The sequence below is a fragment of the Calonectris borealis genome, chromosome 28, assembly GCF_964195595.1.
Source record: "Calonectris borealis chromosome 28, bCalBor7.hap1.2, whole genome shotgun sequence".
Lineage (NCBI taxonomy): Eukaryota > Metazoa > Chordata > Aves > Procellariiformes > Procellariidae > Calonectris > Calonectris borealis.
This window is the reverse complement of record NC_134339.1, coordinates 4497639-4524901: the sequence shown is the minus strand read 5'-3', so window position 1 is coordinate 4524901 and position 27263 is coordinate 4497639. Positions and strand designations below refer to the sequence as shown.

General features: G+C 64.4%; 2 protein-coding genes across 6 annotated transcripts; both read right to left on the bottom strand.

The window, feature by feature from the left end:
* Positions 1-220: 220 nt before the first annotated feature.
* On the bottom strand, positions 221-16097 carry KCNN1 (potassium calcium-activated channel subfamily N member 1). 4 transcript variants are annotated; one of them, XM_075175624.1, is made up of 10 exons: positions 16032-16097; positions 6878-6993; positions 5099-5533; positions 4930-5025; positions 4423-4841; positions 2011-2152; positions 1808-1918; positions 1571-1698; positions 794-863; positions 221-695 (listed from the first exon to the last, which is right to left on the bottom strand). In XM_075175624.1, exons 3-10 carry the CDS (start codon positions 5474-5476, stop codon positions 423-425), a joined length of 1617 nt encoding a protein of 538 aa, XP_075031725.1. In that variant the 5' UTR covers positions 5477-5533; positions 6878-6993; positions 16032-16097; the 3' UTR covers positions 221-422. The 4 variants fall into 4 exon arrangements, with proteins under 4 accessions (XP_075031725.1, XP_075031722.1, XP_075031723.1 ...); XM_075175621.1 differs by lacking the exon at positions 16032-16097 and having other exon boundaries at positions 221-656; positions 6878-6975; XM_075175622.1 differs by lacking the exon at positions 16032-16097 and having other exon boundaries at positions 4423-4727; positions 6878-6975.
* CCDC124 (coiled-coil domain containing 124) lies at positions 15262-27162 on the bottom strand. Of its 2 annotated transcripts, none has more exons than XM_075175673.1 (5): positions 27050-27162; positions 25482-25653; positions 18193-18379; positions 17719-17833; positions 15262-17391 (listed from the first exon to the last, which is right to left on the bottom strand). In XM_075175673.1, the coding sequence occupies exons 2-5, from the start codon at positions 25638-25640 to the stop codon at positions 17187-17189; spliced, it is 666 nt and encodes a 221-aa protein (XP_075031774.1). In that variant the 5' UTR covers positions 25641-25653; positions 27050-27162; the 3' UTR covers positions 15262-17186. The 2 variants fall into 2 exon arrangements, with proteins under 2 accessions (XP_075031774.1, XP_075031775.1); XM_075175674.1 differs by having other exon boundaries at positions 26983-27056.
* Between the last annotated feature and the right edge of the window lie 101 nt (positions 27163-27263).

Genomic DNA, 27263 nt, shown 5'->3' with positions numbered 1-27263 from the left:
CGGGGCTCAGCCCTGCTCTCACCACGGGGGGGGGTCTGCCCCCTCTCCGTGCCCTCCAGGCAAGACCCCAAGCGTTCCCCCACCCTGTCCCCAACCTCCACCCCCCCACACCCGGAGGGGCAGCCCCCAGACCCCCCCACAACGCTCAGGGCTCCTGGTTTCTCCCTCCGCCTCCCCTTACCCCCCCCCCCAGAGCTCCATCCCCCCCAGGGCTGCTCCATCCCCCCCACCCCCAAAGCCCTCCTGGAGGCTGGGGCTCACCTCCCGCCCTGCCGGGGGGGGCACGGGAGGGCCCGGGGGGGGGCTCCAGCCTCACGCCAGCACAGTGAACGCAGGAAATTTATACAGGGCTTTACAGAACAAAGCTACTGAAATCAGCCACACGATGGCCAGACATAAGAGGGGCCCCGGCCCCCCCCCCATCACCCGCTGTCCGAGGAGGTTGGGGGGGCGGTGGAAGGGGACCTGGGGGGTCGGGTGGGGGTGCAAGGGGCCGTGGCGGAGCAGAGACGGGGGGTCCAGCTCCCCAGGAGCTCACGCTGCTGCTGCCCCAGGGCTTGGCTGACCAGCCCGGGCAGCGCCATCAGGCTCAGCCCCAGCGCCTCCATCTTGCTCTCCAGGGCGCCCAGCCGCTTCTCCAGGTCCTCGTTACGCTCCTGCAGCTCCGAGACCATGTCGTACATGATGTTCTGGGTCTGACGGGAATTGGGGGGGACACGGCGGGGGAGGTCTCAGCGCCGGGAGCCCCTGCAGCAGGGTCTCCCAGCCCCCCCCCCAGCCCGGCACCGCTCACCTTCGCCAGGTCCACCAGCGTGTTGGCCTGGTCGTTCAGCTTCCGCTGCTCCATCTTCACACTCCTCAACCTGCAGAGGCACGGGGGAGCAGGGTCAAGGTCAGCGACACCCCCATGCAGCCCCCCCCTCCCCCCAGCACCCTGGCATGCAGCCCCCCCACCCCACAAGCACAGCCTCTGCCCCTCCATCCTCGCCCCAGACAGCCCGGGGGGGGCTGCGCCGCCGTGTCCCCCCCAGTTTTGCAGCGACGAGCCCATGCACACGGGAGCAGACGGAGGAGAGGAGCAGCCCCACGGGGCGACTTACTTCTGAGCTCTGCAGGGACGGGGCAGAACAGAGACAAAACACAACAGCAGGTTTAATACCACCACGAAGAGCGCAGGGAGACGACAGCAGCCGCAGCACGGCCCCCCCCTCGGTGCCCCCCCACCAAGCCGGGCGCCCCTCGGTTCCCCCCCCAAAGCAGGAGGTGCCCGGGGACTCGCAGCCCCCCGCCCTGCTCCCCGATGCGGGTGAAGCCGGACGACAGACACAGTCACATCAAGCCTCATCAATCGGGTACCCCCGGGGGTCACCCCAGCATCATCGGGGTCCTCACCCACCGGGAAAGCATCCCCGCAGCGGGGACAGGGACAGGGGACAGGGACCACCTTGGCTCCCAACCCGGGGGTCCAGGCAAGCGCGGGCGCAGAAGGGGTGGAAGCGCCCGGCTCTCCTTCCGGAGCCACGATGGGAAAAACCTCCTCGTAGGAAGCAGGTAAAGGTTTGGCACTTACTGATGGATGGCTTGGAGGAACTTACGCTGGTGTTTCCGAACTTTGGCATGGTCGATCTTCTTCACCAGCTTGGTGTGTTTGTAGATGAGCCACGTTTCCCTGAGTACGTTGGCAGCAGCATTTTTCACCTGGAAGCAATAGAGGGGTCAGGGATGGAGATGGCCGGTCCTGCGCCCGGCGGTGCCGCGTCTCATGGGGTTGGGGCGGGGGGGGGCGGCACCGGGGGGGGGGTCTTACCCGCTTCGTTAGCTGCGTATCCATCATGAAGTTGTGCACGTGTTTCTCCGCTTTGGTGAGCTCTAGCTTTCTGGCAACGACGGCGACAACCAGAGCGGTGCAGCCGGCACCCTGCGGGTAGAGAGCCCCGCGGTGAGGGCAGCGGCAGGAGCGGGGGGCGCAGGAGCCCCCCCAGCCCGCCTGCCCCCCCCGCCGGCACTCACCATGATGCCGGTGAGCAGACACACGCCCTTCCCGCAGTAGGTGTGCGGCACCATGTCCCCGTAGCCGATGGAGAGGAAGGTGATGGAGATCAGCCACATCGCCCCCAAGAAGTTGCTGGTCACCTCCTGCTTGTCGTGGTACCTGCCCGGGGCCGAGCGCAGCCGCCGTCACCGCACGGTCCCGGTCCCGCCGCCTGCCCCCCCCCACGGCACCACCGCTTTGCCACGCGGTTTTTAGCCGCTTTCCCATCTGGCAGCTGCAGCCAGGAGAGTCCCCAAGCTCCCACTGGCACACAGGGCCCCAAAGAAGCTGGGGACACCCTGGGGACACTTTGGGGACACCAGACATGGCCACTCCGGACACGGGCACCAGGGAGGAGGTAAGCCCCGGGGTGGCTGTGGCCCCCAGGAGTGGGGCTGACTTGGGGGGGCTGCTGGGTGAGGATAACGAGGTGAGGGTGCGGAGCAGCAGCCCCCACGCACGGATGGCAGCGACCTCCATCCTCCCGAAGCTCCCCCAGAGATCTCAAAGCACAGGACACGGGTGTCACTGCCGGACCCCCCGGGGAGGGGACACCCCGTCTCTGCAGAGTGGGGGACAGACCTGGCTGGAGCAGAGCACCCCTTGCTCCGTGAGCCCCTGGGGGGCCACCCCAGCAAGCCACCCCCTGAGCAGGCCCGGGGCTACGAAGGGCCCCGAGGCCACCGCAGGCGTCACTGGGGGGGAGCGGGGAACACTGTGCTTTGAGATTTCGTGGCCAGCGCCGATGCCACGAATGCAGATGGCTGTGCCCCCCGCCCCCTCCCCAAGAGACCCCCGGACACGGCCCCCGCCGCTTGCTGGGAGGAGCCCAGCCGGGGGACGGGGTGCGGCCAAGCCAGGCAGTGGGACAGGGGCATGCGGGGAGCAGCGGGGAGCCGGGAAAACTGGGTACCGGGGGTGAGAAAAGGGAAGGGAGGAGACGGGAGCAAGCCACGGTGGGCTCAAGCGTGCGGCGAGGAATTTAGGATTGCTGCGTCCCTCCCCCGGCCCCCTGGGCACAGCCGCACGGTTTGGGCTTGGAACCTCAGCCGGCACCGCAGGATGCACCGGGGCAATGCTGGGGGGCACCACTCGGCTGGGGGGGACCCGCACCCTGGGGTGGGCTGGCAGTGAGGGCTGAGCCCGTCCCCACAGAGCTGGCAGCCCAAGGACGTCACCCCATGGCGATGCTCCCCGGGACAGCGGGGGCTGCGGTGCTCCCCACCCGGCTCCGTCCTCCCAAGGAGCACCCGGGACCCCTTCAACACACCCGAACTGTGCGTGTTCAGGAGGGGAAACGCCGAGCAACAGCAACAGCCAGAGCCCAGCAAAAGCCCTTTGGAAACTCAGCCGAAGCCTCCGGTTAGAAACAAGAAGGATCCAGCGGCTCCTTCCCGGCTGCTCCGGTGCAGCTCCGCTCCTTGCCGGGGTTTCCCCCTCCGGGGCCACCCCAGGACCTGCAGCGATTCCTGCAGCAAGCCCACCCCTCCGAGAGCACCCCGAGAGCCGGGGCAGGAGCACCCGTGCTCCAGCCCCCCAGCACGCTGCGACGAGACCCCCAGCTCGTGCCCACAGCCAGGCTGGGCACAGCGGCCGCCCCTGCTGGGGGGCACGGTGGGGATGGAAAGCAGCCGCTGAGGTTCCAAGTGGAAAAGGGCTTTCCATCTTTCCATCTCCATGGCCTCTTTGCTCCAGCCTGGGTGGTCCCCCCACCCCCCCCAGTCTTGATCCCCCCCACACCCGCCGGCTGCAGCTAATCCTAAATTCTGGGTAGCACAAGCCTGGGGCGGGGGGGACGTCCCGTGCAGGACGCGCTGTCGGTCCCTGGGGTGACTCACAGTTTGTCCCTGCGAGCAGCAGAGCGGTCAGGGAGGGAAAACAAGAGCCGTTAATGAGCGTCCCGGGGGAGCGGCCGAGAAGGGGCGAGCACGGGCAGGGCACCGGCGCGGGCATCCCGGCCCCGGCATCCCGGGATCCCGGCCCCGGCATCCCGGAGGGCGCAGCTGAGGAGCACGGGCCACATCCTGCGCGAGGGCTCAGTCCCCTCTGTGATACCCCCAGCTTCTCCTGGCCGGACCCGCCGGCAGAGAGGGGTTCCCGCCGCGTCCCGGGGGGGCACGGAGGGGCTTAGGAGAGGTCTGGGGACAGCCTGGGGGTCCGGCCGTCCCCACCTCGCCTCAGCAAGCGGTTTTGGTTTGGCAAAACCATCGTGGCCATCACCCAGGGCATGAGGGTCCTGCTGGGGAGGTTCTGCCCGGGGAGTGGGGGCCTCTTCTCCAAGGGGCCTCTTCTCTCCCCCCAGCCCCCTCGGGGTCTGCACCGTGCGTCCTCAGCTGCACCCCAGCCCCGCGGCCCCCCCCGAGAGCCCCGCTGGGGAGTGCCCCCCGTACCTCTCGCAGACGCGGACCGTCCAGGCAGCGATGATCCAGGAGGAGATGCTGAAGACCAGGAGGACAGTGCCGGGGCAGATGGTCATGAGGGTCTTCATGACGAAGCGGGTGTTGAAGTTGATCTTGTTGAGGGCACCGATGCTGCGGGAGGAGGCGTCGGTGAAGAGCTTGCTGTGCAGCAGCATGACGCGCCCGATCAGGTACAGCCGCAGGAACATGGGGATAGAGAGGATGATGTCCACGTCGGCGTCGGCCACCGAGGCGGCGTAGGTGAAGGCCAACCGCGCCGTCCAGGTGAAGAGGTACTGGCCGGGGATGGGGTGGATGGCGCAGACGATCAGCTCCAGGGCGATGAAGAAGATGCGCTCGTAGGTCATGGCGATGCGCCAGTCGTCAGCGCCGTTATCCACCATGAAGAGCTGTCGGCGGGAGAAAGGCGGGGTGGTGGGCGGTGGGACCCCCGAGGCAGCGCAGCCCCGGCAAGCACCCACCGGTGGGTGCCCTCACCTGGATCTCCCTGGCGTGGTACATGACGATGAGCCCCAGGAGGATGACGGTCGAGAGGCTGATAAGGCATTTCAGTGCAAACGAATACGACGACTCCTGTGCGGGGAGCGGGCAGCGTGAGCCCAGGCGGATCCCCCCACCCCAGCCCCCCACTCACCGCACCCCCTACCTTGGTGTAGACCCCCCAGGACAGCTCCGTCTCCGTGACCATGACCACGATGCCGAACATCCCGAAGATGAGGGCGTAGTCGCTGAGGCGCTTCCGCTTCTCGAAGAGGGCTCGCCGGTGCCCCAGCTTGTACCCGATGTTCTGGTTCCTCCGCGGTCCTCGCCCCCGCTCCTCGGCCGCATCCTGCCCCGGGGTTGCCGCCGGGCCGGGCTCCGGACCCCGGGGCTGCTCTGGCCGTGAGACCACCACCTCGAGGCCGGGGGGCCGGCGGGGCCGCAGCGGCTGGGTCTCACCCTCCAGCGGGTGCAGGGTGCAGGCGGAGGTGCTCAGGGGGCCCCGGGGCCGTGCCACCCCCCCATTGTACCGGCAGCTGCTCATGGCTCTGGCGGGGAGGGGGCCGGGCGATCCCGCATGGCTCAGCGGCGCGGGGGCGACCTGCGGGAGAGGGGGACAGTGTCGGGTGGGGGTGCGTGGGTGGGGGGTCCCCGGGAAGCCGGGATCGGCATCCTCCCCCTGGCCGGCACCGGGCGACGCCTGACGGGGCACATGGTGCCCATGTGCCGGCCTTGACCGCGGCGGGGACGTGCCCTGCCCACGGGGGACGTGTCCTGCCCGTGGGAACGTGCCCAGCCCGCGGGGGACGTGTCCTCCTCACGGGGGACCTGCCCCCCCCCGCCCGGGGGTCGGTGCCGCCGCAGCCCGGCCGCCCCCTCTTGCAGTCCCCCGGGGTGGCAGCGAGGGCAGGACGGGTCCTGCCCCATGGTGCCCCCGGTGCTGGCCCCTGCCCGCGGCCCCCGGGTGGCTCCGGTAATGAGCTGCAGCTGCGCGTCCCCGCCGCCCCCCGACGTCCCCGCCGTGCCCGGGGCTCCCGGTGCCGGGGCGCCCGGCAGGCTCGGCTCAACCCCACCCCCGGCCCGGCCCGGCCCGGCCCGGCCCGCTGCCCGCTACCTGCCGCCGGGCCGGGCCGGGGCCGCGCCGCCGCCACCGCCGCCGCTGCCGCCGCTGCAGCCCGGGTCGGTCCCGGGAGCGCGCGGCGGCGGGACCGGAGCGCTAGGGGGCGGGGCGGAGGCGGGGCGGGGCGCCTCATTGGTGGAGATCTCCCACGCCCCCCGTGACGAACGCCCCGCCCCGCCCTTCGCCCCGCCCCCGAACGCTGACCCCGCCCTCCCAGCGTCCCCCCCGGCCCCCTCCATGCGCTCCCTGACACCCCAAGCGCCCCTAGACCCCTCGGCTGCCCCCGCACCCCCCCACACCAACCCGTCACCCCCCCCGGCCCCCACAGCCCCCACACAGCCGGCACCCCCCCGGCACCCCACCCCCCCCCCCGCCAAGCCCCGCCATGCACCCCCTTGCACCCCCATACACCCCCTCCCCGCCCAGCCCCCCGTCACACCCCTGTGCATACCCTTCAGCCCCCCAATGACACCCCCAGTGCCCCCCCATGCATGCCCCTGCCACCCCCCCACCCTCCAGCCTCACTGTGCTGGTCCCCTGCGCCCCAAACCCCATCATCCCCCATGCACCCCCCCAGCACCCCCAGTGCATCCTCTCCACCCTCCCCACGGCCCCCCACGCTGCCTCCAGCATCCCCAGCACGCCCCCAGTACATCCCCTCCATCACACCCAGTGCACCCCCCAACACCTCAACGCACCCCCCAGCACCCAACACGCCCCCCCAGCACCCCAACGCACCCCTCAGCACCCTCGTGACCCCCCTGACACAACAGCAGCTCCCTGCAGCCACAGCCCTGCCCGCCCTGGCCCCCCGCACCCCCCTACCTGCTTGGGCTCCCCGGGGCCGGCCGGGGGGGCCCTCGGGGCGTTAGGGGCTGCGGGGCCGGGGCTTGGCACGGGGGGGGTCCGGGGGCCCGGGTGCCATGGGCTTCTCTCCACGCCTGGCCGGAGAGGAGACACGGCATTAGTGGGGTTCCCAAACCTCCTCGGCTGCGGTGCCAGGGACCCCCAGAGCCACTGCACCCGGCCGAGGGTCCTGCCCTGGCACTGTCACCCGGGGAGTCACCCTGTCCCATGTCCCCCTGTGTACCCCCCACCTCGGGGGACGGCGGCAGGGCCGCAGGCAGGGGGGCTGCCAGTGCCGCACCGAGCCCCCCCATGGCAGCCAGGGTGGGCGAGCGGGGGCTCGGCAAGCAGGGCCACATTTTTTGGGTGTGGGTTTGTCACCAGGCCGTGGGTTAAGGGGAACGCAGGGCAGGGCCGGAGGGGCACCGGGGGTCCGCGGGCAGAGCCCCTGGCCCTGCGCCCTCCCTCTGCGGGGCCAGGGCTGGGCTGCAATGGGGGAGACAACAGCCCGGGTGGTTCCCCCGGCCCCGCTGCACGGGTGGCCCTGCAGAGCCAGCGCAGCCGCTGGCACGAGCAGCCCCGTCGCACGGGGGGTCCCATGGCAGCGAGCACAGACCCCACTGCAGAAACAGCCCCACTGCAGCCAGCACGGACCCCCAGCACCCACAGCCCCATTGCACAACGGTCCCGGTCAGAGGGCTGGGTCCCTGCAGGGCTCCTTGCATGGGAGAGCTGGGGGGTCCCCGCAGCCTCTCCCCCAGCCCTGCAGTGGGGCGGTACCCCTGGGGGGGGCAGCTCCCCGGATTTCAGACCTCCGAGCACCTGAGTCCTGCTGCAGCCCGTCCCGACTAAAACCCCAAACAACCGGCACCGGTACCCCCATTGCAACCGCCACCACCGTGCCCGTGGCCCTCCCGACACCCGAAGGGGCTGCCGCCACCAGCGTCCCCCCATCCGTGGGGGGCAGCAGGGCTTTGGGTCCCTTTCCCTGTCCCCTGAGGGATGCACCGGAGCCAGGGAAGGTGCTTTCCTACCTACGGGAGCAGAGGCTGCGTGGCCGGGCTTCAGCGCCCAGCTGCTCCCCGGTGTGTATCCGGGGCCGCTGGCTCCCCTCCAGAGCCAGATCATTTTCTCTCCATTCTGCCAAATTTATTGCAGGAAAATGGGCTCCGATTTCTTTTTAATACTCGGTTGGGGAGAAAAAATACGCAGCGGGCAGAGCAGAGGGGAAGCGGTTTCCCAGGGCTGCTGGCCCCAGGCCCCCTTCGGTACGGAGGTGCCGGAGATGCCAGAGCCATGCCGGGGCCTGGCAAACTTTTTGGCACCTCGGATGGGGTCTGTGAAGCTGCCCCCAGAGCCCTCCCAGATGGATGACAGTAAATATTTTATTAACTATCACTCCGTGGTCGTTTCACTAATAGCTTCTATCAATGGCAACGTAAATGGGCCTTATTAAATCTTCCCCCCCGTCAGGACATCGATAGGGACGTCTCTGGCGGGATTCAGCGCCCAGAGGGTCGATTAAAAGTGCTAAGCCTTGAGGGGTCCCTGTCCCCCGTCCCCGTGGGGATGCCATGGCCGGTGGCTGCATCCCCAGGGATGCTCGGGCGGGATGCGCAGCGCAGGGGCACCGAGCGTTGGTCCTCCACGGCCCCATCGCGGGGACGGGGACGCGGCAGGTCCCCCCAGCCGGGGCTGCTGGCCACGGCTGCCGTATGTCCTTGAGCAACGGCCCCGGGCGTCCCCGCTCTCGGCAGCTCCCGCACCGGGAGGTTGGCGGCGATGCGGCAGCAGGACGCCCACCGCCGCAGCCCGGGTGTCTCGGCAGGGCCGCAGGGTGCTCCCGCCGCCCCCGCGGCAACGCTCGGGGCTGGGACACGGGGACCCGCGAGGTCTCGTCTCCCCAGTGGGGTGTGGGGGTCCCTGGGGACAGGCGGGGGGGCCTGCCCTGGGTGGGCATGGGATGCCACGGGCTTTAAAGAGGAGCTGGCTGGGGAAGGACCTTCGGCTGGGGAGGGATGGGGACAATGGGGAACGGGCAAAGGGGTCCCAAGGGGGACCCTGGCTGGGGCAGCACCGCCTGCCCCTGCCCGAAGGAGGGACATGGGCAGGGGGGACATGGTTTAACCCCCGCAGGGCTGGGCTGCAGCAGCCCCCGGTGCCCTGGGGGAGGTTGTAGGGTGCCAGCGGGACCCCCCGCTCCCCCCCGTGCCCCAGAGCAGCGATGCTGCCTGGGAGCAACTGCAGAGGAGGAGGGTGCAGCTAAAAATAGAGGCGGGCAGCCGAAAGGCTCCCGGCTGGTGATTTATTTATTACCCACTCGCTAATTCCTGCCTGGGAATCGTGGTCCCGGGGAGGGCGGGGCAGGAATTTGGGGGAGCTGCGGTTGCTGCCGGGGCCATGCCTGCGGGCCCCACGCCAGCAGCCGGGCAGCATGGCCACAGTCCCGCTGCCGTACCGGGGGGAAGGGGCCGGGAAACCAGGGAACCCCCCCGCCGCAGCACAGGGGACGGGGTGCTCGGGGCGGTGGGACCCGTGCCGTGCCCCCCACCCGGGGCCGCAGGGCCTCCCCGCCAGCCAGCGCAGGGACTTGGGCTTGCTGGGTGCACGAAGTGCGTCAGACCCCTTGCAGCCCCCCCGTCTCCCCAAATCCCCCGCGGTGGCCCCGGTTCCTCGGGCGGCCACAGCTCCCGCCGCCACCAAGCCCCGGCCATATGTCCCAGGCCGGAGAGCATCTGTCGGTGCCGGCAGGAGCCCCCGGCCCCTGCAAACGCTGCTGCCCACCCGCCGGCACGGGGCTGGATGGGGGATGTGCCACCGCCGCTGTCCCCCGAGGGCAGAACAGGGGGGCTGAACGTGATTTGGGGGGGCACGGGACCATCTGAGCCCCCTGGGGCTGGTGGAGGCACCGGCACGAGGCCACTGGGCTCCCAAAGAGCACTGGGACGGCTCAGTCAAGCCCTGCCACCATGGGACCCCCGGTGATGCCAGCAGCCGGGTCCCCGTCCCCCGATTCCTCCCACATCCACCCCAGCACATCAGGGCCGGCGCAAAGGGGCAGAGCCCGGCACTGGGGTGATTCGCCCCATGCAGGATCTGGCCCATTCCCGCCCGTGGGGCTGTGCGGTGTCTGCGGGTCCCACGGCGCAGGGGGAGGCACGCGGGCTGGCACACATGCGGGGACACGCAGGGACACCCGAAACCTCCCCGGCCCCGCCACCACGCAGGGGAATCCCCGGCTTATCCCGGGGTCTCCCCGAGAAAAACCCTCCCCTGAGCCCCCCGAGGCGCCCCGCAGCTGGGGCTGGATCAGGCCCCCGAGGGACAGCAGGGGGGCAGCACCGGTGTCCCCGGGGCTGGCGGAGGCAGCCGGGGGCCCCCCAGGTACCCCCAGCCCAAGGGGGACCCCGTCCCCAGCCCTCCCACCTCAGGAGGGGACACGCGGCCGGGGACGCCCTACCTGCACGGGGCCAAGCAGGTGCCTGCGGCTGGGGTGGGGGTTGCTGCGGGATCCAGAGGGGTTTCGGGCTCCCCACGCCCCCCCTCCACCGCCACCGCGCTGCCGTCCCCAGACAAAGCCGCTGCGCCGGGTTCGCCCGCCGCCTCCCCCACACGGCTCAGCTCAGCCGAAGGACAAAGCCGCTCCGCCTGGCTGCCCCCACCGGGTCACGACAGACCCCCCGCCCAGGGCTGGCCGGGGGGACACGAGTGTCCCCACTGTCCCTGGCACTGCCACAAGCCCCTCGGGGAGGGGGGGTCCCCCAAACCTCGCAAGCACCTTTGCAGAGCCCCATCCCCGCGCTGCGGGGCGGTGGTCCCTGCCACCGTGGAGGTGTCCCCGCCGCCACCGCAGTCCCCAGCCCTGCACAGGGTCCCCAGGAGCGGCCCAAGGTCATGGTGAAGGTCGGGAGGGGCAGGGAGAGCCCCGCGCCCACGCACCCACAGCCTCGACGGCTGCACCACGGCACGCCGGGCACTCCCCGGCACTTCGAGGCCACGAGCATCGCACGGTGCCAGAACCTGCCGAGAGCCCCGAGCGCCAACCCCAGACTTTGCACCGGCAAACACCACACACGGCCCTGGCACCGCGCACGGCCCGAGGTCCCGCCAGCCCCGGTGCCTCACCAGCCGCACCACCCTGGCATGGCCGGCTCCCGGCGTCACAGCCGGATCGACCGAGGCTCTTTGCAGCACGAGGTCTCTCTGGTTTCGTTGGGTGCTGAGCGGGGTGCAGAGCGGGGCTGGTTCCCCTGGCCGCAGCTGTCCTGGGGCCATGTCCTGCCAGGGCTGTGCCGGCAGCCAGACCCCACCGCCGAGGAACAGAGGGCCCCCGGCCCCTCAACCCGCTCGGCCGCGCTCCCCTTCACAGCCTCACGGCTTCGGTCCCCGCGGCCACACCATCCCCAAGGATAGAGACCCCCTCGCGGTCCCCTGACTCCGGCAGCTGGGGCTTGCCCAGAGCAGCCGATCCACCACAGGCAGGGCGTCCCCGGTGTCCCCTGGTTCCCCACACCCAGCCACAGCCGGGCGAAGCTGTCCCCGGGGTCCCCACCGCTGCCGTCCCCACACCCGCTCACCTGCCACGGCCCCTCGCTACGGGGAGCGTCGGGACGAGCCGGGGTGCCCGGGGGGCGGCGGGGGCATGGGCTGGGGTGCGGGGGCCGCGGCCGCTGGCAGCTCTCTGCGCGGCGGAGCAGCGGTGGCGACGGCGGCCGTGCTCGGGCGCGTGTGGGAGCTGCGGCACAGGGGGGGGCCAGGGGCTTCCCCGCCCCACGCCCCCGCGTCCCCCCCGGCCCCACCACGGCGGGCAGTGACCTTGAGGCCGCGGCGCTGGCGGAGGACGGGGGAGGAGGATATTTTTAGCCGGGCAGAGTCACTCCCATCGCGTCCTCATTGTCACCGCCGTGGGCTGCCTCCCGCGCCCCGCTGTCCCAATCCGGCCCCCCCGGCTCCCCACGGTGACGGGGACTGCGGGGTGCGCAGCAAGTGGGAGCAGGGGCAGCCAAACAGGCCCTGCCTGCCCCGGACCCCCAGAGCCTCGGGGTGCCCTCGGGTCAGCACCCCATGGTGTCCCCTTCCCAAAGAGCCATGCTGCCTCCGGGCATCCCCCCCGCTGCCCCGCTCCATCCCCACTGCGCCAGGGGGTCCCCACAAGCCAGGGGGGCCCCAGGAGCTGGGGGATCCCCAGGAGTCAGGGGAGTCCCCAGGAGTCAGGGGGTTCCCCAGCAATCAGCAGGTCCCCAGAAGCCAGGGGGGGTCCCCAGCCCACCGCCTCCCCCGCTGCACCCACCTGCAGGCAGACCCCGGCCTCCGCTCCCCTCGAGCACTGCCGCCGGTGACCATGGCCCGGCGTCGGCACGTGCCGGCGCGGCGGTGAGCCCGGGTTGCTGGGAGGCTCTGCCAGCACAGCCGGACGAGCTGGGGGCCGGGGACGGCCGGGCGCCTCGGCTCCGGCCCCGTAGTCCCACCTGGCCCCACGCGGCCGCTCCGTGCCTCGGTTTCCCCAGCGCGCAGGCGGAGGGCGCGGGGCTGCCGAGGCGGCGATGCGGCGGCTTTGCTATTCCGCTCACACGCGCAGCCGCGCACACCCGCTCCCGGTTCCTCCCCGCCGCCCCGGCCACCGCAGCTATTGTCTGCAGCTAAATTTAGCCGCCTGCCGGCTCCCCCACTTTAATTGCCACATCTGCGGGGACGTGGGCGATCGCCCGCCCCGTGCCTCCCCGAGCACCCACGCCGCCGCCGTGCTTCTCCCTCCCCGGTGCCCAGCACCATCCCACCCGGGGCAGTGGAAAGCTGGAGCCGCGGTGGCTCTGACCCGGCCGCGGTGCCCTCGGTAGCCCCCGGCTGCACCAGAGCCCCTGGCCTGGCATGGGCGTGTGAGCCGGACCCAGCACCCAGGGTGGCATGGGGACCACGGGCCCCCACCCCTCGGCATTGCACCCAGCCGGCGTGCGGCTCCTGGGGATGCGATTACCACCGGTGGGAAACCAGGACCCCCCCAGCTCGGGGGGGTGTCAGGGTGGCACCCCTGAGCAGGCCCCCGGATTCAGCGTGCATCGCACCCGCGCTCGGCAGGCTGCAGTGGGCGCACGGGCAGGGAGCAGCGGGGTGTGGGCAGGGTGGGCAGCGCGGGGGTGTTTGCGGGGGGGGGTTGTGGGTGCTGCCCACCTGCCTGCAGCCTCCCCCCGGCTCCCTTTGTCAAGCCGGAGAGCTGCGGAGGGCAGCGGGGCCTGCCCGCAGCAGCGGGGCACACGCGTGTGCAAGCACCCTGCGCCGGGGAGGGCATGCGGGTGTGTGCACAGCGGGTCTTTGCACGTCGCTTGCGGGGGATGCAGGGACGTGGCTGTGCATTGAAAAAAGCACGGGGGGGGGTGCACGGGGGGGTGCACAGGGGGTGCGGGAGGCGCAGGGCTGGGTGTGCATGCACAGGGGTGTGTGCAGGGCAGTGTATGTACAGCGCACGGCTATAGGGGTTGCAGTGTGTAGGCGTGTGCACGCACAGGACGTGCTTTGTGTTGCGTGCAGGGGGGAAAGGCACGGTTGTGAGCGTGTTTGCGTGTGCAAGGGGTTGCATGCATGGCTTTGTGTGTGCGAGTGCAGGGAGGGGTGCAGCGCGCACAGAGAGGCGCAGGGGTTGCACGCGCAGCTCCGTGCTGGGGGGTGTGCTACGTGCACGGTGCTGCAGTGTGCAGGGGGGTACAGGGGGGGTGCATGCTACGGGGGGGTGTGGCAGGCACGGCGGTGCCCGGAGGGTTGCATGGTGCAGGGGCGGTGCGTGGTGCAGGGGCGGGGGGTGCATGAAGGCGAGGGGGGGGGGGGGCTGCGTGGTGCAGGGGGTGTGCACAGTGCGGGGGGGGCATGGTGCAGCGCGTGCATTCTGCAGAGGGTGTGCATTGTGCGCGGGGAGGGGCTGCGGGGGGGGGTGTGCCCGGTGCAGGGAGGGGGATGCCCGCTGCAGGGGGGGCCGCGAGGGGGAGGAACACTCGGTGCAGGGGGGGAGGATGCCCAGTGCAGGGGGGGATGCCCGACGCGGGGGGGGGGCTGTGGGGGGGGGGGGATGCCCGGTGCAAGCCCTGCGCGGCTGCGCGGGCGTTGCGAGGATCCCGGGGCCGCGTGACCGCCCCCCCACGCCGCGGGTTCCCCCGCCCCCGCAGCGGAGCAGCCCGTTGCCATGGCAGCGCCGCCCCCCCCCCCCCCGTGGGCTGCGCACTGCGCCAGCGCGGCCCCCCCTCCCCAGCACGGGGAGAGGGAGGGGGAATCCCCGGAGGGGCGGGGCGGGGAATCCCTCCCCTCTCCGTCGCGCCCCGCCCCCCCGGCGGCGGGGAACCCCCCCCGCGGCGGGCACGGACCCCCCCGGTAGCCGCTTGGCTGGAGGGGGGGAACACCGGGACCCCCGCCCTGCAGTGTTCCCCCGTTAACCCCTTCCATGTCCCGGGGATCCCTTCCTGCACCGCGGGATTCCCCCGCATCCCGCCCTTGCAATGGGAGGGGGGTCCCCAATTAACCCCACACTTGCACTGGGGGGGGCCTCCCCCCCACGGAGGGATTCCCCCCATTAACCCATTTTTTGCAACTGGGAACCCCCACTCTGCACTAGAGGGGTTCCCCCAATAACCCCTTCCTTGCAACAGGGGATCCCTTCCCTGAATTGGGGAGGGGCAGCCCCCATTAGCCCCTTCCACCCCCCACACACACTGAGCACAGCAGGGGGGTCCCCTGCATGACGGGGGGATCCCCTTCCCCTGGGGCTGATGGGGGGCCTCAGCCTCTGGGGCTGCACACTGCAGCCCCCCCAGCTGGCTGGACCCCCCTTGGCCCCCCCCTTCGTGCCACTGCCAAAATATCCCCCCCCGAGGGGACACCACGGCACTGCCGCAGCGCCCGCCGCAGTGGAGAAGAGGAGGAGGAGGGTGGGCTCCGCTGCACAAAGCCAGGGCTGTGCAGGAGCCGAAGGCCTCTGCGCCATGGGGGGGGCGGCTGAGGGCAGAGGAGGGGGGGCACCCCCAGCCCCCAGGGATGCGGGGACAGCCCTGTGACCTGGGGGACACGGAGACGGGGACAGGGGGGGCTCAGCTGAGCCCAGGGACCCGGGGAGGGGAACACTCACGTGGGCTCCTTATTTCAGCATCGAGGAGGGGCAGGCAGGGCGCAGGCAGGGCGCAGGCAGGAGAGGCAGCGGCGGTGGGTTTCACCAGCGCGTCAGTCGCAGGCAAGGGCAGGGCAGCTGCCTGCAGCCTCCTCCAGCGCTGCGGCTGAGCCGCACACACCCCACAACCTGCTGGGGGGAGGCACGAAGGGGGGGGGCCCCCCTCCCCCTGAGAGATCCCCAATCCGTGCAGGAATCACGAAACAAACTCCAGCAGGAATTTTAGCAGCCATTTCAGGTGAGGAAACAGCCCCCGCCAGAGCAAGCCAGGAAAACGGAGCCCTCCACCCCAGGCCTTTATTCCTTCAACAAGTTAACAGGGTTTGGGGGTTTTTAATTGGGTTCAAACACAACAAACTTCTCACAGAAAGGGGAGACAGCGGGTGCATTCCTCCCTGTCTTTACCGGCTGGGCTTGCGCAAGCAGGGGGAACGTTGGCAGGGGCCAGCCCAGCTCCTTCAGCCTGGGTCTGCAAGCAGGGTGCAGAGAGGGCTGGGGAGAGCCCCGAAACGGCCACAGGCTGTCGGCTTCAAGCTTGAGCATCGCCTCCTCAAACCCCTTCACCACCAAAGTGCAAATGGCTCTGCAGCCTTGAGGACTCCTGCGACCCTCCCTGCCTGCTCGCAGGCGATCCTCCGCGGGGGTAGGGGCCACACGCTGCCCGTTACCTGGCCGGGGATGAACCCCATTTGTTTAGCATCATCAGAAGAAACCCCAGCGGGATGCCAAGCCAGCCGTGAGTTTGTCTCGGTTTGGCAGCCCCGGTTAAACGCACAGGTAAGCACCAACAGCAACGGCGGTCAAGGGTTTAGACCTTAGGAAAGAATTTCACTCCCAAAAGAGACCAGAAGAGATGTGACGGGGGAGAGGGAAGAGAGGAAAACCCAGCGCCTGCTCAAGGCGAGGGGCAGGACTCTGCCGTGGCTCCGGGGCTAAGCCCCTCCAGCCCTGCCCGGGCGCTGCCGCCGCCCTCCCAAGGGAGCTCACCGATTTCTTTTTGCCTGGGCCAGCGGAGAGACCCCGGGGCTCCGGCCGCAGGGGAGCAGAGGCAGCACAGCCAGGTTAGCGCCTGCGGTCCAGCGGCGGGGGAAGCTGCCGAGCCAACAGTTTCACATCCCCTTCCACAGACTCACAGGGCATTTTCTTGCCTGAGCCTGGGAGCAGGCAGGGGAAGAAGCGACGGGAGAAGCAGCCGCTTCCCTTCTCGGGGTAGTTCTTGGGTAGTGCGGCGTTGCAGCCCCTCCAGGAACCCTCCTGTCCCACCAGCAGTGTGTGAGGCTCTGGGCAAGGCCACCAGGAAAGTCACACAGAGAAGTCTGGCACCAGTGTCCAGACAAGGCAGGAACCACGCTGTGCTGGGCTATTTCTCCCACTCCCCTTTGAAGATGGAAGGTTATTTTCTCTCTTCCCCACAACACTGCACTGACAGAGCTTCTGCTCCCGTTGTGTTCCTCCTCCCCATCTAACGCACCGCCAGTCCAGATCAAAAGGAGAGAGGTGGCCGGCAGCAGGCAGGGCCAACAGCGATCCCGGTCTGGAATCTCTTCGGGGACACCCCAGCACCAAGGACAACAAGAGCAACAGAGGCCAGGTGCCTTCCTCGTGACGGCTGCAAAAATTCACCCTGCAGAGCACGAGGGTGCGGCGCAGCCACGGTAGAGACAGGGATGAATGCAGTTTGGCTCAGGTCCAGGCTGTGAGCGGGTTAACGCACGGTGCTAGCCAGCGCAGGGGGTCCCCACCTCGGCAGGCGACAGCGCTGACGTTGCACCTCGCAAGCGCTGCCCATGCTGAAGGTCTGGAAGCGAGTTAGTAGCTTTTTTTTTTTTTTTTGTAAGACAACAACTGAATTCGGAAGCATGAAGGTAGTGTTAGTCTGTCCAGGTCGCTCTGCACCAGCTGCCTGCGGAGGGGTGAGCACGTGCGGGGGCACGGGCCGTCAGCGAAGACGGCGGGACGCTGCAGGGTCCCCAGGCGAGCCGTGGCCTCCTGCTTATCTTAAATCCAAGAACAGAGAAAGACAGAAAATGAGGGCAGGGAAGGGAAACAAAAGGAGAGGAGGTTCCTTGTGTCTCCTGTTTTCATCCGAGCAGAGCCCTGGGGCTCCAGCCCACTGTCCGTGGGGGACGATCAGCTCTAGTTCTACTTTTGGCTGTTGTAAGCTTTGTGCCTCTGGTTCATGGGGTTTTCTGGAGACTTCATCCACTCCTTCTTGAGGAGCTGCTTGAGCTGGGACAGGCGCATGTTGGGGTTCTCTTGCTTCAGGCGTGGCAGATTGACCTCTTCAAAAGCTGTGAAGGCAGCTTTCATCCGGCGCTCGGGGTGCCGGTCCGGATCATTGGCAACGCTGCCGGGAGGGAATTCAGAGACGTGCATCAGAGACACCTCCCTGCAGGCACCGGCCACTCGCCCCGCTCTGACCCCCTCTCAGTGCAACCAGGTGCAGACAGAATAATTTGGGTGATAAAGCAGAAAACCCCGTGATACTTCCCCTGCCCACTTCAAATACTCTCCACAGAACAACAGGGCAAGGGATGTGTCCTGTTTTTGCTGTTGAGATAGAAAGTCAAAGCGTAAAAAGAAGCCAGTTGTAGGGGAGGGAGCGTCTGCGAGAATTTCTCGTAAGGAAAGCGACGCTTTCAAAGGAGAGCACCGCTACGATATGGCCACATACCTGAGGACAGCAATGGCATCTTCAATCGTCCTGGCCTCCACCGATCCTTCCTCCAGGACCCTTCTGTTGATGTTCTCCTCCAAGGGGACCTCCAGGTGAGTCTTCTCCTTCTCCACTGCACAGGGAAGAGGGAAAGGGAGAAACATTAACGTCAAACCCAGCCTGTGCAAAACCCTCAGAAGAGGGTTTTCCAAAGCACTCTGAAGAAAGTGCTGAGAAAACTCAGCCAGAGTTCAGTCCCAGCCCTGGAAGAGAAGAGTTCCTGCTCTGCAGCTCTGCTTCTCCACCTCAAGGTGACAGGAGGTTTCTTTTCCCCCCATTTGGCTGTCAGACACAGCACACAATAGGTGCAGGCAGCTCTTGCTTTCCAAACACCTTGTTCTTCACCAACAGTAGGTGAAAAAGGAACAGCCCCCCCTTCCCGCTCCCCAGCCCCCCAGCCACTGTCAGGGCCTTTCTGTGGCACCACCAAACCTGTATCTGCATTCTCCTTCTGCTGCTGGTCTTTTCTGATCGTCTCCTCGATTTGAGCCCTGGTGACTTTGCCCGGAGTGACCTGCTTGGGCGACTTCCCTTTCAGCTTCGAGTCTTCCTCCTCCAGCAGGCGCTGCAGCTCCTTCTTGCGCTCCAGCTGCTCCAGCCGCCGCTTCTCCCTCTCTTCCTGGAAGGGAAAAAGGACCTTCGTAAGGCAGAAGGATCAAACTATCCCTTATAAGAGCAGGGAACCCTGCTTGAACAGGAACAGGCACCTCACTTCTGTAGCTAATGCAGCGCTGACCTCGCCTTATCAGAAGAGACATCGGCTGGGTCCCCCCGACCTCCAGCGAGACAGCGACAGCCTGGCCCATCCCTTCAGAATAATAATTCCCCCATCCCCGTCCCGTCTGCAACCACGCGCTGGCTTCCCATGATGTCAGTACTGCGAAACACAACCCCGCTGTCAAGAAGGAGCGGGAGGTACCAGCCAGGACTGCTGACAATCAGATTAAGTTTTCCACTTTAATTTTAATAAGTGGTCGGAGGTTGAAAGTTCAGCAGTTGTTCGAGACAAGCCAGTCAAGAGGCTGAATTTGTCCTCAGGCCTGGCTCATGCTCTTCCTAAGAGCCAGGGCAGGTGGTTAGACCGAATCCAACAAGCAACGCAGCTCTTGTGCTAATTTTAAAGTGCTTCACGAGGAGCTTAAGAGCCACTTTGCCCTCCAAGGCCCAGGGAAGAGGCTTACAAGACCATGCAACAGGCCCTTAGGGGCTTTCAGCACTTTGGCTTCAAGGTTTTTTTTTTTTCCCTCCTCTCCCAAAGCCTGTAAGGTCTGGCAAAAAGAAAGAAACAACAAGTGAACATCTCTGTCTGGGGCAGCGTCACATGCTGCAAGGCACTTCGTATTTAGGTTAGTTACACGGACACTTAATTATGGCTCTCATCCATTATTCACAGGGATGGCACAACGAACTGATCGAGCGTTAACGGAACGGGTTTACTCAAAGGCAGCTGCACAGCAAAACCGCCCCAGCAGTAACGCAACCTGCTGTCTTCATCGGTGTTTAAGGAGTAGGAGCAGAATTACGCACGTTGGGGTAGGGCCCACTTGAGAGTAAGCAATAGGTTTGAGACTCTATTAAACAAAAAAAGCGTAAGTCGCTCCACAGCTCAAGAGTTTAAAGAAAAACCTATCAAAACACAGAACCAAAGCCCACAAATACCGAATCAAACCACATCCTCGGGCTGCTGCTGCAGCTTCCGTCAAGCGCAGCAAGGACCAGGCCTTTCAACCGGGAAGGGAAGGGAAGGGAAGGGAAGGGAAGGGAAGGGAAGGGAAGGGAAGGGAAGGGAAGGGAAGGGAAGGGAAGGGAAGGGAAGGGAAGGGAAGGGAAGGGAAGGGAAGGGAAGGGAAGGGAAGGGAAGGGAAGGGAAGGGAAGGGAAGGGAAGGGAAGGGAAGAGAAGGGAAGGGAAGGGAAGGGAAGGGAAGGGAGCCTTGCCTAGCTCCACTCTGAGCAGCTGGGGCCAAGGATGGGAAAAAAGCCATTAGAGAGATGAAGCCTTTATTACAACTGGCAGTCTTCAAATTCCTGGTCATTAAGTGCTTAGTGCCAGTGCCTTGAGACACAATTCCCCAGCAACTGGACCATGCATGATTTCAAAGTGCAAATTCATTTATTTAAGACATCGGCTTTCCCTGCCCGCTGCTTTTCTGTCAGGCCTCTCCCTCTTCTCGTAAAGGTTGAGTAAACAAATGTACTCGGTCTCCCCGATGAGGAGGGATTTGGGCCACTCCTAGAACAGGAAGGGTGTCATGAGAGGAGGAGGAAAACCATCTTACCCCCCTAAAAATTTATTCACAGGGATATAACCGAGCAAGGGCAGCCACAGGGGCTTTGCCACCCTCACGCAGCACAGCGCAGGACAGCTCCAGCTCCAGATGGGATCTCCAGCTCGACCACCAGCCTCTGCTTGAGCATCAGACAGTTTTAAGGAAGAATGCAGGAGAAACCCCAAAACTTGAGAGATTAGTGTGCCAAAACAGAAGGAGGGCCACAGAAATCACTGAAGGTCCAGCAGTCAGAGAGAGCAAGCCGTTTAATTAGATGTAAAGCACATGCAAGAGAAGCAGCACTGTGTATTCAGCATACTGGTATCGTGCCCGGAACATGGGCGAGTGCAAAGAAACTGTCCCCCGACTGCTTGTCCCGTCTCTGAAGCGCAGGGGTGACTGAGCAAGGTAACCCAGAGAAGGTGCTGGCACGGTGAGCACCTCAGCAAGGCTGCAGGCGTGGTTGTGGCTTGAATAATTCAGGAGACAGATAAGGAGCAGATACACAAGTACTAATGACCTAAGGGAGGGGAGCAAGACGTTTCAGAACAGAAATGTTATTTGTAGTTAGAGAAGACCATCTTTTACCCCTGCTTATCACAGAAAGGGAACTGTCCTCCAAGGCAGCTAGCTCAGCAGGCTGGCTCACACCACGCAGCCCCAGCTGGGACCACGACATGTCTGACAGAGCAGAAATTCAAGGATAATACTCTGCTGCCGTTAGCTCCTTTCAAACCAAACTCTCCGAAGAGGACACATTCACTTAGCGAAGGGGAAACAGAGGCACAAGTAAGGTGCAGAGCCTTCCTCCTGCACTGCGTGCTGCAGGGGACCTCCCGTTACTCCTCTTCCCCAGCTGCTGGGGTAATCTACTCCCTGCTCTCTGGCATTTACAATTGAGTTTCTATTTGCGGAAAGTAAATAAGCTGGCACCGTTACTAATTTGTCACAAGACCTGCAAAATCTACACGCTCAGGTTCTCCCAGCGGCCCGTCACGTCCAGGTCTGCTCTGCACCTTCCACGGCGCTCAAAAGCAGCAGCTCTGAGCCGCCTGCTCGCCGACCCCAAAGCCCAAGGGGCCTGAAGCTGTCATTTTTGAAGACTTTTTTTCAGGTTGGGCCAAACCAAACTAATCCTTTATGAATCAGCTTAAATGTCCTGATGAAAGAGAGGCTTGGATTTGTCTCAGCGAAACATACCGCAAAGCTATTAGAAAACTGGAAAGGAAATGAATAATTTTCTCCCTCAACATTGCTGCACTCTACAGGGCACTGGGAGGAGCAGGGTGTGGGATTTCTTTAGCTGGACGCTCCTGTTCCCAAGGATTTGTGTGTTAAAATGTGAGTTTCCAGCCTTGCAAAGAACTGCTTGAGCAAGGAACAATTCATTAGCTTTCAGAACAGCTTCCCACCTGCTAGAGAGAACGAGAACAAGGTCCCACGCACATGGCTTTGAGAGCAAGCGGTCAATTGAAGCAGCAGCGCTCCCAATCAACCTCTTAGCGTGAGGCCCCGAGGAAGGCTGGAAAGGACGCCGCCAGCCTGGCGAAGCATGCCGCTTCTCGCACGGCAGAAGGGCAAAAAAATGCAAAAAAATGACGCAGTCGGAAAGCGAGCGGGGCATAACCGATCTGGAGCGTGTCTAAGTGCTCACTGGGCTATCTGAGGTACAGCGGCGCTTTGAGATGGGATCAAACACGCCCCTTCCATTGCCCGCAGGCAGGCAAAGCAAGCGTCGAAGGGATACTGGAGCCTGAGGAACTTGGTTCTGGGGTGTGAACCCCAGCCTGGTGTCGTCAGATATCTCTCGACTCCATTTCTGTCCCCTGCATTGCTCATCAAGCCATCAGATTTCAGCATCGCGCACCTGGTACCACGCAGATGTCCTCCAAAGAGGGAAGAAGAGTCATTTGACCTGTCTCGCATTTTCTCTGAATAAGAGCTGGTGCTCACAGCTGAGTAATTCTGCACTGAATCAGAGGGGCGGGGGGAAGAGAAAGTCACCACTCGCCTGTCTGCGATACCACTGCAGCTGGGACCTGCCGGTACCCGAGCCTGCCAGCCCACACCCCGTCAGCGAGGCTAACGGGAAGGAGAAAGGCATAAAACTCGCACCAAGAGTCGCTGCTCCCGCGTGCGCTATCTGCGCTCTTCTAGCACAAGTACTCGCCCTGCATTTAACTTGAATGTTTCCCCAGACCCTTCGCATACAAGTACATAAAGTCTCCTCGCTCCCGCATCATCCACACGTTCTCCCTTCATCATTCCCACTGAGGGCACTGAGCGAAGCCATGGGAAAGACCTCTGTGGGACGGTGCTGCCGACACCGTGACGCTGAGCAGAGAGAAAGGTGCCAAGGGGTTTTGAGCCACTGCTGAACACGGAGGAACTGCTTGCCTGGCATACGGGCACTCAGCGAACAGAGACCAGGCAAAATAGAGCCTGAATGGGGAGAAGGGCTTGTCCTCCCTCAGCCAGACAGCCCCGGCAGGAGTTTGGGAAGTGGGCTGCGTCCTTCCAGCGGACACCTCGGCTCCAGCAGCAGTCCCAGCCAGCGAGATCTTTCTGTGCGTACCCGCAGGGCACAAAGCAGCTAAACCCAAGGTTGCCAGCGAGAAGAAAGCCTGAGAGACCTCTGCCCTTGACAGATACTTCATCGGTCCCTTCCTCCCGTAATGCTCCAGCCGATTTAATGGTTTGTCACCCTTCCAAGCCTGCCCGCAGCTTCACCCAGGACGCACAGACGTCCGTGGCTGTTCCACCACCAGACACACTTTAGCTAATTGCATGGAGAAAAACCACGCTGTGATCAGGCTGATGAGGAGTGTCGTGCTCTGAGCTGCACTCTAACCTGCCATAGGAAGGGTGGGAAGGGACAGAAAGGATGAGGATACCCGAACATTAAAAGAAAAGCAGTTACCTAGGTCAAACCCCGAGTCTTCCAGCAAGAAGGATGTAGATTTTGTGCTTTCCAGCTGGAGCTCTCCAGGGAAGGTAACAAGCTGTGACTTGTGCTGAAGTGCCAGAGGAGGAATACACACATCACAGGCTGGTGATACTAGCTCAGATGTTCCTTTATGCATCAGAGAGCCACCAAATGAGTGTCATCCTCCGTTAGCAGAGGACGGTTGCTCTCAGAGCGGGGGGGGGGGTGGCATTTAAAAAAAACCCCAAAACGCAGCAAAAGCAAACAGGACAGTCATCTGGTGACAGCGAATCTCACGACAGCAGGCACTGCGTTTTGAACATTACGCTTCCCTACGCCCAAGTATTAACGTTGACGTGCATCGCTGCCCCATCAGCGAGACCACCGGATTGCCAGGCAGAGCCACCGAACCCCGGAACAGAAACAGAGCTCTGCGCTCTCACTTATTTCACTGAGGCTCCAGTGGTCATCTGCAGGGGGAAAGGGATTAAAAGGGGTCTGCGGGGTTTGGTCTCAGCACGTCCCAAAGGCTTTCAGCCACTCCTGCCTGCTGGCGATGCAGGAATTCAGAGGTGCTGCACGGGTGCGCTGCGGCGCCGTTAATGTGTTACTGCCATCGCCCGGAGAGCCGGGGAAGAGCTGTAAAGAGCTGCTCAGCGCTGACTGCGAGGTGCCGAGAGCATCCTCCTACACAGATCGCCATCCCCTCCTCGGGGTGCTGTAGCTGAGAGAGCACAAGTCCCTCCTGCAGCATATGGCTGTGGCCGGCAGCGCTATTTCCATGCCAGCACCACCCGCAAAACAGCTACTTCTCCAGGGAAGTTTGACTCCTGTGAACGGTTTGGTTTCTGTCCTCTCTAGGATGAGGATGGAAAGTCATTTACGATCTGAGTCACACATCCCTTCCCTGCTGGGATGCGATGGGGCACAGGCAGCTTCTTCTGTTCTCCGTGGGGATATTCCAGCCTGATGGCACTGGAGAAGCAGCTGAGGAAGGTTTCACTGATTTATTTTCCCCCAGCAACCCGCTCATTCCTGTCTGTTGGCCACTCGCTCACCTACACGAAGCCGCAGCCCTCGCTTAGGCTGTAGCAGCACCTGCGTGAGGCTCCCGCAGCAGGAAGAGCCCCCGTGCGGGTACACTTAGACTCGGAGCCCTCCTGGCAGGACAGCTCCCCATCCGAGCGGAGATTTTTGCTGCTGTGAGCTGCAGGTCCCCAGGGGGGCTTGTGGGAAGCACAGGCACTAAAACACAGCATTCAGGTGAAATTCAGACCTGGAGACTACGGCTATGCTGATGCAGGGAGAGGGGATGGCTGAGGTGCGGAGTGGAAACGGCCTCACTTGTTTCTCTAAAACCCAGTCTGAGGTTCTGGGATGGACCCTGGTTTTCCAGTTAGCAATTCCACCTCACAACACAGCTCCCCTCTCCAGACTCCCGTGCCCCTTGCCTGCAGGAGGCTGTTTTGGAAGCCCAGTCAAATAGGTCACTGTTGGCCAAGCCTTAAGCAGAGCAATAATAAGTCCTTGTTCCAGGAAGTAATTAGGCAACATTACAGGATTGCGTTGGGGAACAGCACACAGGATTCCAAATTCCAAACGTCAAGACACATATTAGGGGTGAACTCACGCAGATGCACACAGCACGCAGCTACCAAGGTCACGGGGACGCGCTGGCTTCCTGCCTGCCCGGCCAGTGTGCTCGAGTACCGACACATGAAGTTCGGTAAGCACCGAATTCACAGAGCAGCACAAACCCAGTAACCCCATAAATCCCACTTATGTCGTCAGTAGAAGCCCTGTCTGGTTAGCACGAGGGTAAAGGAATCATTTCAGAAGAGGCAGCTAAGTCATCACCAACAATTGTTTCTAGAAAAATCCACAAAATCAGAAGGTAGATTTGTCTAACGCTGATGCAGGACAACGTTAAAAACCAAATAACCCAGAAATGAGCACTAAAGTGCTCCGTTTATTGAACACCGAGGCAAACGGGCACCCAGGGTGGAGCAAGAGCAAAGCAGAGAGAATTTTTTGAGAGAGACATGTCCTGACGTGAGGCACACCAAGTTGGGGAGAAAAAAAAGCTTTGCAGCCCTTAACCCTGCTGATTTCTTTTTCCTTCCACAAAAATCAAAGGAAAGTTAAGAAAGAAAAAAAGCTAAAGAACTGCTTGGTTAAAAATCAAGCCCTGCAGCAGAGTTCCTGATCCTTTACTTAATTTAATTTTAAATGATTCCAACAATAAAGCTTTTACTGCCTCCCTCGGGAAGTCAGCTCTAAGATCCACCAGATTTCTGAATTACACATTAAAGCTTACACTTACTCCCACACTCGGCTTCTTTTAGCTCCCAGAGAAGCCACTAGTTCCAGCTTTTCTGCCCAAAACTAAGCACAGGACAAGGTGTGGAGACACAGCTACAGCTGGGGGCCAGAGGAGGTGAAGCAACCCTTTCTGAGCAAGCCTGGATCTCACGGGCTTAGCAAAGGACCAGGTAGAAGACACCCTTCTACCTGACTAGCCATTCACCTTCCTTTGCTCCTTCCTCATCACGTGTTTGTCTTCATCCTTCCAGTAGGCATCTTCCAGCTCCTGCTGACGTTTGGCATCGGCTGCTGCCTTTGCCTCAGCTTTCCTCGCGCGGGCAGCAGCCGACTTGGTATTTTCACCTTGGAACTTCTTGGGCATCACTCAAGGTGCTCTGCGGAGAAGAAAAGAGGTTCAGATCCTTGCCCTGGACAGGATCTCGGGTTCACCATCACCCCGGGAAGCAGGAACCGTGAAAACCCCCTTTTCTTATTGCGTCACACTATTTCGAGATCCCGGGCAGAACAGTTCCAGCAATCTCCCAGCTCACCCAGGAGGAACTCTGCTCACTCTGCCCCAGATCCTCGGCGGGGGACAGTCCCTCCCGCCTATTTATTGTGCTGCAACCACACGACAAATTGGGCTGCTGGGTTCCTGGTAACGAGTCAAAAGCACCACCGCCCCGCGAGCCAAAACACGCTCTGCTGCTGAGTCAAAAAGAAGCCGGGTGCTTTCGTTCTGCACCGGCAGGCTGCGAGGGGAATTCACTGCTGCCAGCAGAGCAGGATGAAGCAGCACAAACGCCGTATCGCGCCCTCTGACTGCCTGTACAGAAACGCAGCCCCGTGGCCCCATTTAACTTGGATAAATGGCCACGCAGACGGGCCGTATTAATTTCCCCTACATCGTCAGGGTAGGAAAAGTCCTAAAAGCCTGGCACAACAGGAGCCTCAAAATTAGCTAGGCACTATGAAAGGCCCTGCTCCTCAGCACGCTGCCCATGCAGACAACACGTTCTGGATCTTAAATCTTTACTTTCAATGGCGGACAACTCTTTGCTAAACAAGAAACAACAGAGAAGGGCTGATGATTAGGGCTGGCTGCTCGAGTCCCAAGCTTTTCAAAGTCTGGGCTGGATTAAATCCCTTCTCCTCCCCGATACGTGCTCTGACCCTTCTTGAAGAGCACGATCTGGGCTGGGCTCCAGGGCAGCACAGCCGGGCGTGGGAGGGCGAGGGATGCCTCCCCCACCCCAGGGGCTGCTCCCACAGCCGTAAGAGCCCGGCCCCGCTCCAGGTCCCGCACCCAGAGCCAGCCTGCCCCGAGCTGCCCGACCCAAGGGCCGGCTGTCACCTACCCAGGCCAGACCCCTGCTCCGCGCCACTGTCCCCAGCACCCCACCTCACCTTGGGGCCCTACAGAACCCCTCCCTTCCCACGACAGAGCCCCCCCGCTGCCCTTCCCCGTTTGCTCAGGAAAGGGACAGCTTTCCCCCTCCACCCCCTCCCCAAATGCCCGGCCTCTCCCCTCCCGCACCCCTCCAGCCCTTCCCCTCTCCCCTCAGCCCCTCTCCGAGCCCGCCCCCACCCCCTCCGCCCCCTGCCCTCCCCCAGGGCCCAGGCCTGCCCCCCCCCCAGCCCTTCCCCCTCCCCTCAAATCCCCCCCAGGCCTCGCCGCCCCATCGCCCCCAGCCCTTCCCCTCTCCCCCGGGTTCCCTCCGCACCCCCGGCCCGTCCCCTCCCCTCAGGCCGGCCCCGAGGCCTGGAGCCGCCGCCCGGGCCCGCTCCTACCCGGTCCCCGCCGCTCCGGCCGTCGCGCACGTTGCGCGTCACCGCTGCGCGCGGTCGCTCCCACGGGAGGGGCGGGGTGAGCGGCGCCGGCGGCTCATCAAGGCGCGCATCCCGCCGCCGCCATCTTTACAAAGGGCACGGCCCGCTCCGCCCAGGCCACGGCGCCAGGCCCAGCGGCGGCGGGGGGCGGCGGGCCGGACGGCAGCCCCCGCCC